Raw genomic sequence first — 9,014 nt, 5'->3', positions numbered from 1 at the left:
TAAGACATAAGAGAGGCCTTAATGAGATGCCCTGAGCCATTTCCCTGTACGTGCACAATGCAGCAGATGTAACAGCTCAAGTCCCCAGGGACTCCCTCCATGGAATTTCATCAACGAAGACCCAACCCAGACATCCTCCACTGAGTGTGGAGCTGAGTGACGGACATGGTAAATCATCTTTACTATGGATTGTAATTATCGGTCTAGTGACAAGCCCTGCCTCCACTCCCTCACAAATAAGTGTGTACTTCTGGCTGTCATACGGAGACATGCTGTTTGTTGCTGCAATAATTGATTCCACCCTAAAATATCAATTATTCAACCCCCTTGTTGACATTGCATGAGAAAGTAAATCTTCATGTAATCATCTTTTACCTATGATGACAATAGAGTCCAAACTTTGATCACCAATTTACGTACAAATTGCTTATGCTCACACAAACCCATGATTTCACTTTGTTGAGATATAGGGATAAAGAGAGTGAGAGCTTTGAGTCTCATAATTGAGACCAAACACAGAAGATAGTATGGCGATTGGTACTACAGTGAACCCCTACGTGACATTCGCTAATTCTCAGACAGTATTTGCATAATTTTGGGAACCTTTTCCTCTATTATTTGCTGAAATGTTATTTGCTAGAATTCACCCCCCTAAAATAATCTGTTTTTTGGGGTGATGAGATTTATCAGAAAATTGCCCATCCCCTTTTGGAGATTGGCTTGTTTTTTTTCTCCATCTCAGACTGTCCACGTCACAGCGGGGAAGCAAGCATTGTAATACATGTTGTTTGCTTGGAGTGTAAAATTGTTCTGTGCACATGTGTTATCAAGGCTAATTGGAACATTGTTGCGTGAACAAACTATAGAGTGAATTAAATTCCCCCTGAGATAATTAAAGGATCTTCTAAAGTAATATAAATTAATATATCAAAAATAAATATAAAATCTCAGCAGTAATCAGGTGGAATCCTTTTAAGAAACTCTTCAGTTGAAAGGCTTTTATCTGTCTAAAACATTCCAGAAAATGTCCTATAGTCCAGATGTGGCCCCATCCCAGCATCTTGACATCATCAACTCATCTTTCACGTTTGAAGGCAAGACAAGGCAGTTGTATTTATATAGCTCATTTCATCCAGAAGGCAACTGAATGTGCTTCACATAAGAAAAGACACAACACCTACAAGCATTTACAAACACAACAGTTAACAACATTCAAAAGCAAAAGCATTGAAAACAAAAGTAGCTTTCAAAAATGACTAGAATGTACGTTGACAACGTAAACACATGGACACATTTGAAGACAAAGACAACACTTTTGTCAGAAAATTGACAAAATTCACATTTTTTCTTACCCGGATTCCATCCACACTGATATTTTAACATTCACACAGAGGTCCGCCTATAATGACAATGGACAAGGATTAATGGTTCCACTGGACCAAAGCAAATGCCACACAACAGCCTCAACCATTCAATCTGTGTGATAACAAGAGTCAAGCCTGCTGGAAATGCTGAAGTGAAAGCTATTCATTGACTATTGATCCACAATCATGAAGTCTTATTGGCTTCTCAATCGCGGTATTAAAGATGAACAGAGGTCACATTAAAGTTTTATTGTTGAAAGCTGACACTCTGAGGCAGTAATGCTGATTAGGTTGAATACATGTTGCAGAGCTGTATATCAAAACCAATCCGAATCCAATCACTTCTAGTTTATCACTGCAGTTTATATTCATCATGAAGAAAAATCATTGATACTACCTTGCAATACATCAGTACTATTCAACAGGATATACTGTAATACTGTATACGCAGTGCAACCTGTAGGAAGGAGAAATGGCACCAGAAATGGCAGTGTCGTTAGTGATTATTGCTTGGAATGTCATGGTTGTACATCTTGGCATAGGGAGCCCTGCATGTATTGTGAATAGGGGAGGAGAGAGAAGGGAAGGGAGCAGAGATAGAGGAGAGAGAGAGAGAGAGAGAGAGAGAGAGAGGTACAGAGTTAAAGGGGAGGGTGATGGGGAGGCAAGAGAGCAGAGAAGAGCAGAGGGTCCTCCTCAGATGATGTCCTAGAAGTATCCCAGTGGATGGGGAGCGCCTCATATGGATTGTATGGCTTCACTTCATTGAATTCTGAGAGATTATAATGTGCCAATTCTGTGGACTCCCGGATTAAAAATAGCATGTGGACTTTTTTTCTTCTTTTTGGTGGGATCCAAATACATTCTGTTTCAGATGGCTCTGGGGATGCGATAAGACGAGTGGGATATAACTGTAGGTGACATTTGCAGCCCCGCATGGCTTTCCCGAACTCACCGGGCTCTTCCGGTGGTGACAAACCAGAGCCCAGCCTCATCGACCTCGGCACCATCTTCGTTGACTCCGACATCATTTTTGGATTTACCAGTCACTTGCTGAAAAGAAAAAAGAAGGTAAGAGCACCTCGGGTCAGAGACTAAAATGTAGGCGTAACTATGTTTAACAAATGCAATCAGCAAGTAGTGCTCAATACTTGAAAATCTTGAATTCGTAGAGCACTGATAATCACTTTTTTTCCAAAACATCAAACTTCACTTTTTGTGCATCGTTGTGCAAACTGCATCATGTTCCGCCTAAAATATTTGGGGTTTTAACTTAAGCATGTGATGTAAAAAAACGTACGAAGCAGTGGACAAATGAGAAACAAGTGCGAGCCACCGGACGCATTTAATGTGGATGTTTGTAAATTATTCCACTCTATGAAAAACTCGTGGTTACTTTAAAGTACGTGCTCAATCACTCTAAATCAAAATTTGACAAATACATTATAGCCTATCATATAACAATAAAGTAAAAAAAAACAATAAACAAGAAAATAAAGAAAATAACATGTCGCGTCCTTACTTGGGCCATTCGAGGGCATAGCGGCGTTCTTCGGTGTTTCATGAGGCCGCTGTCACTTACGTCATCCCCACCATGAAATATTGAAAGTTTACTAATGAAATATTTAACCCCAACTCAGTGCTCAATTGCCACTGCTATCCGGGTTAAGAGGTGTTGCCACTGTTTGCCAGATGGTGACGCCAGAGTAACGCCAAATATGCATGCAGGTGGTGCGTTTACATCGTTGGTGCTTGAACACACCACTGAAGTGCGCATTTTGGGCACAGTTGACAACTTAATTTAATAATAAATAAATAAATAAATGAATACATAAATAAATAAATAAATAATGCAAACTGAATTATGACAAATGTACTACATTCAATTGATCAACGTGATATCACTTTATTATTTGTATTTTGGGCATATGAGTATTTTTGGGTGGGTACTCATTTTATGATTTTCCCCCACTACAGATAAATACAATTGGTTGGGGTGGGGGCTGGGGGCAGTTAAAAACATTCCCAATACCACTCATTTCAATCTGTTGGAAAAAAAAATACAGTATATAAAGCGACATGTTTAAATGGTATTTCGTGCCCTGAGCTTAATCTGATAGTTGTACTTTTAGCCCTCCCATTCCGACACAAGAACACCGCCTCTCGCGCAGCACTGAGCACGCTCTTGGCCTCCCCCGCAGTGCTCTGCTTGCAAACTCCTCAGGACACCTTGAGGTGGACTTCAACAGATGACAGGTTACCGTCAAGTCATCTCCGCAGCCAATATGACTCGTCCATGTCTCGATCACAACCTTTAATCCGGCTTGTTTTAAGTCGTAAAGCTGCATTGCCTAATAGCGTATAATGAACGCATTCGGGGACGACCAGCTTGCTCTTGATGAAGGGGGGCATCCAAGAGTAAGTGTTAAAATATGTGGTTAATTAATTGTAAAACACGCTCCGTTTGAAACGTTGTCAAAATACACACCTGATCATTATCGGATGCTCAAGATGTGTCATTTGCCACGACAGGTGAAACTAACAAAAACTCACCCTTTTTCCCCCGCTGAAGTTGGAGGGATGTCCGACTGGAGAGTCTCCGGCCACCCCCAGGAAGAGGCTCCTCTCTGCGGAGGACCCGCGCTGCAGCAGCCGGCCTGCCCCCGAGGGCGCCGGCTCTGTTTCTCTGCCCGAGACAGAGGAGAAGGGAGGCTTTTGTCACAGTTGTCAGAAGAAAGTGTCTGAGTTGAGGAAGCTGGCGTTGGCCCTGGCTGACCAAACCTCATTCAAGGTAGGTCTCGTTTCTTTCCGATTTAAACTTTCTGCTCTAGAGTATGCAATATTTACTACTAGATACAGAGAAAATTGATGGACACTAAGGAAGTAGTATTTTTATTTATTTTTTCCAAGGCCAAAAATGTACACATAAGCTTCACTGCTCACAAAAAGTTGGGACGTGATTATATGAAACAAAAATTCACTTTAACCTACAGGTGAACTTAATTTGCTCTTCTCTAAAGTTTGGAATGCACACGTCCAACTCTTCAGTGTTTCAGTACTTTTTGCACAGTTTTTGCTGTTTTCTATTTTGCTTAATGGTAAAATTCACATCAGGTATTTGATCGATGAATTCAATTGAAATGAGTTGGTATTTAAAAATTTCTCTTCACCGTGCTGTTCAAATTTTGACATCCTGAACCAAGACGAGACCTAACAATTGATCAACAGTACATCACAACTGTGAGGCTTTGGGATGTTTTAGAGGGAAGTGGCCACTGCGCGTAATTAAGATTGTCACAGTGTCAGAGGTTTGCAGCAGAGAGACAGAGTAGCTGGTAGAGTCACAGAAAGGCATTGATGTGGACATTCTTGGAAAATAATTGGTCGATTAATGGATCAAAAACCTGGGGATCTATTTTTAGAGATAGGCGCACATGCGCTTGGCGTAAAAACGGGCACATCTTGAGAAACTGTTTTACATTGATTTACTATATTTCTTAAAAACACACCATGAATGGCCATTATTAGACATTTTAGCACGAGAAATGTGAGTATCATTGTACATTGTATGTGTACATTTTGAATTTGCCATCCAATTAAGGACATATTTCATCACTGTCAGGTGGAGACCAATTGTGTCCAAATTTGGAAAACGAAATATTTTTTTCACAAATCGACATGACTGCTCACTCAGTCCCCACATAGGTCTATCATTCTTGTTTTTTTTTTAAAACAAATGACTGACCAATTTGGAGTTGAAAGTGAATTGCTCTCTTTGATGATGCTATGTAAATGGTTCAACAAACATGCCGTTTTTGGGGTTTCTGAAAAGTGAAAGGTTTTATGTATGCTTACATACTGAGTCTTTCATTCCATGTAGAATTTTCATAGACATATAGCTGCAAACATTTAACAGTCCATGAAAAATCTTGAAGTGGAAGTATGGATTTCATCACACAGCAATGATGTATTGCTTTTTGGAAAAAAAAATAATTTAGTATAACTGAGATTGGAATGCATTTTAGGTGGGGGCGTGCGACTCTTCTATGGGTGTACTGATTTGGGAACCATTGCTCTAGAGTGTACTTAGTTTACTCATGGCATAACATGGCCACCACCTACACCTGCTTTTAACCCTCATATTTAAAGATGATTTCTTTAAATCCACCTGACAATTTGTCGCTGCGCAGGGAAAAGTTGGTTATTACTCTGCTTAACTTTAAAACCGGCCTCGGGTGCCAGAAAGGTTTGTAGATTTTGAAAGTGGGCCATTGTTTGGCCAAACAATGCTTATCTCTTCGTTTTGCTGTTGGGTCTAAGGAAGGGGGTTGAGGGGGTTTGAACTAAACCAGCCACTTACTTTGTAGACTGAGGAGGAAGTCGCGTCCCAGTCGACCTTCACTACGCATTGAAAGTGTTCCTGTATGGCTACTCGCACAGTTCCCACCACTGTTAAATATAGGCTCAGAGACCACTGTTGTTTTGACGGGCTGCATTGCCCCCCGGCACGGTCTGCCTTTTGTTGTCCCATTTTAGTGAGGCAGTCTCAAAAGTCAGATTGGGTGACAGCACTTCAAGGTTCTCCCTCCAAATCCCTTAGCAGCTGATATTCATAGAGGGCAGGTATACAAGGGACAACGGGCACCTGGACTCTAAGTTCCAGACATCTGCATGTGTGGTCTCTGCTCGGTGCATATCAGATCCATATTTGGGTATCAGGTAAGACAACACATTAAGCCTCCCCTTGAGTGCTATTCTCCCATGGGAACTGACCACCTCTTTTAGTGCAGGACCCTTCAACAGCACTTTGTGGCCTTCACCAGGTGCTCTGTCTGCTGGAAGATCACCAGTATGCACTTGTTGATAGCTAAATTGGACCTTAATTCCGGGGTGGCAAACAGTGATGGCAGGGTGTTCTAAGTTGAGTACGGTCATTGAATCCCTAATGTATAATGAAGCCATTGTCTTTGTGAGTTGAGCTGCTCACCTGTTGACCCTCACAGTGAGGACACAGTTCTGGATGATTGCTCCAAATTGCTCCTCCACGGCGGGAATAAGGTCACGGGGGCAACTCGGGCCAACTTCTGCTCCGTTTGCAAGGGTTCTACCTGCTGAATTTGGATGGAGTTTGGCCAGTGTTGTGTCTGCAATAGTCACGGCTAAACGAGAGTGGAGACTGTTTACCCAAAGTCGTGCCTCCCCCTCCCTTTTCATCCGCTGGCTGACCCGTTATTGTGAAGCGGAAGTCGGCGTGGTCCCCAGACATCCCCCCTCTTTCCCCCACGCTTGCCGCAGACTTATTGTTTGAATACAGAATTAGTACAGTGTAGGTGAACATTCAAGCAACAGTGTTTGTCCACTATGAAGGTGCATTTATACACATGATCAATATAAAAGGATATAAAAGCAAATTAACATAAAAAATAATGATATATGGCACAGCCTTAAAGGGGAAATTAACCCAAACTGATTTTTTTTCAAGAATATGTTCCCAGCAGGACCACTACTTGAAACATGGCATTCTGATTAATATTTCGTTTGTGGGATGAGTTGAGCAGCAAAATCCAGCCCTTTTTAGCCATCTCAGGGGGCAGCCATTTTGTCACTTCTGTCGACCAAAAATGACATCACAACTGTTCAGGGCTCAGGTAACTACCAATCACGGCTCAGTTTCAGAAAACAGGTCAGCCTCAGGGCTATTTGAGTATGAGGTTCCACTGTGTTGGAACTCAGCTCTGTTGTGATGTAGATGCACTAAATGCAAAAACAATCTAGTTTGACCCAGAGGGAAAACCACACAATATCTTCTTTGTTGTGAGCCTGTGTCCCCAATTATTTATTTACTTCCACATGATGGGTACCTGCAGGGAGTGACCCATTTAATACAACCACTGGGGCCTTTGAGTCATTTAATATTATGCAAATTTGAAGGTTCGTGGAATTCGTTTTATATCTTTGTTTTAAGACTAAACCAAATAGCAGATGATTGAAAACATGCAGAAACCCCCCATCCTGAGTTGATCAAATGGAAATTCATCCTCTTCTATTTGCATAATTAAAACCTACAGGCATTATTTCAATAGAGAGAAGCGGATTCAAGAACTGTGGACTAAGCTTATTGTGGCAGGACACGGTGGCCAGGAATTACGGAAAAGAAAGAGGGCCATATACTGCAAAACTCCAACTTCAAAGTAGCAAATTAGCGCCTTGCAGTAATCATAGACTCTGCAGACAGAACCTTGTGGTTGGTTGACTAAAATCCTCACATGCCGACTCTCGCTTTGATTCTTGTTTTTGTGTGTCTGTGCCCTCAACCAGCTTATAAAAATAAAGTCAGGAGAGTGTCAGTGACCAGAAAAAGTGATTAGGTTGGTGTGCAGCCCGTTGCTTGCAGTAAATGCGATCGGCTTGGACTAATTCGTTGCTAGTGGCCAATCTTGAAAAGCTGAAACTCCTTAGTCACAGTGCTGACAGAGGCTCTCTTGTCCTCGTTTTAAAGAAGGTTAGTTGAGGGAAAGAAGTAACTCAAGCGAGCAAAGGAAAAGCTCCAGGTAGCAATTTGTGCAAAGTTAATAAAACCCTACCAGCTTCACACCATAAGTATACAGTCAGCCCCCATCTATTTGCTATTCATGAATTCAATTAATCATGGTTTTTCCCCCCTGTGGAACGTACCATAAGCTATTTGCAGATAATACACACCTATTATGTTTTTTCTCGTTTGTTCATTTAAGGTGCCACAAGGTAGAGCCAAAGCTCTGGCTTGCATGAAATTACAAATTGGTGGCAAAGAAGTACGTTGAAGTGATATATCACGACTGACAGACTTACATCTTTGTATGCTGGGAAGGAGCTGGGTTTAGCCTGGGTTGTTAGTGGAAGTCACAGATCTTTGCCATATGTGCATGTATATGTGCACTTCTGGTGCATTTTGTTTTTCCAAAATCAAATAATCTGTAATCCATTTCTTTTTAAGAGTAATGTAAAATGAATTTGAATTGAATTGAACCTTTAAGTGTTTTGGGGGTTATAGTTGGTGGCGCATTTGATATATGACTAATATCTGCAATTCTGAGCATTCTCACAGGGGGAGGGGGTGGTCGTCAATTACTTTTGCTATTCTCAATGCCTTTCACATCTGTTGACCGAAGCACTTGAGAAACATCAAAAACTTACATTTAGTAGCTTTCTCTACATTGTCTCAATTAACTCCAACACCATTTTGTTTATTTCCCAAAAATGTCTAGTGATTGCTTTCCTGTGAAAAAGTGCCTATGTAAGGGTTTTAGCTATGAGTGTTTGGTGGTTGCAGACACTGCAGGCCAATGATGGAGTCAGCAGTGTTTAACACTCTCTCATAAACTCAGCTTCATGAATATAAATGCAGTGTTGAATCTTACTAGTTCCACCAGCACACTAATTCATTATTAGAGACCTTCCTACAGGGATCTTACAGGTCTTACAAATGTGAATTAGGTCGAGCTGATGCACAGGAACCTCATTTTAAGCAGAATATTAGTTGAGTAAAAGCAAAAAAAGGCTATAAATAATTTCCAGGTGCAGCTGATGTATACACAATGTGTCCAAATTTATTATGGATTCTGGAATTAATAAACCCCATAAGGACCTTTTTGTCCCTATTTATGTTGC

At 41.1% G+C, this 9,014-nt stretch overlaps 1 protein-coding gene across 1 annotated transcript in view; it reads left to right on the top strand.

Moving 5' to 3' along the window:
- The first annotated feature begins 2,300 nt into the window (after nt 1-2,300).
- Nucleotides 2,301-9,014, top strand: part of kif26ab (kinesin family member 26Ab) — a 64,241-nt gene continuing 57,527 nt past the window's right edge. Inside the window, exons 1-2 of the mRNA XM_086050167.1 lie at nt 2,301-2,435; nt 3,937-4,155. Coding sequence (XP_085906293.1) covers nt 2,301-2,435; nt 3,937-4,155 — 354 coding nt within the window. The remainder of the gene's footprint in view (nt 2,436-3,936; nt 4,156-9,014) is intronic.

The sequence above is a fragment of the Filicampus tigris genome, chromosome 13, assembly GCF_054856515.1.
Source record: "Filicampus tigris isolate MCC_2025a chromosome 13, RoL_Ftig_1.0, whole genome shotgun sequence".
NCBI classification, from domain to species: domain Eukaryota; kingdom Metazoa; phylum Chordata; class Actinopteri; order Syngnathiformes; family Syngnathidae; genus Filicampus; species Filicampus tigris.
This window is presented reverse-complemented; position numbering and strand designations above follow the sequence as displayed.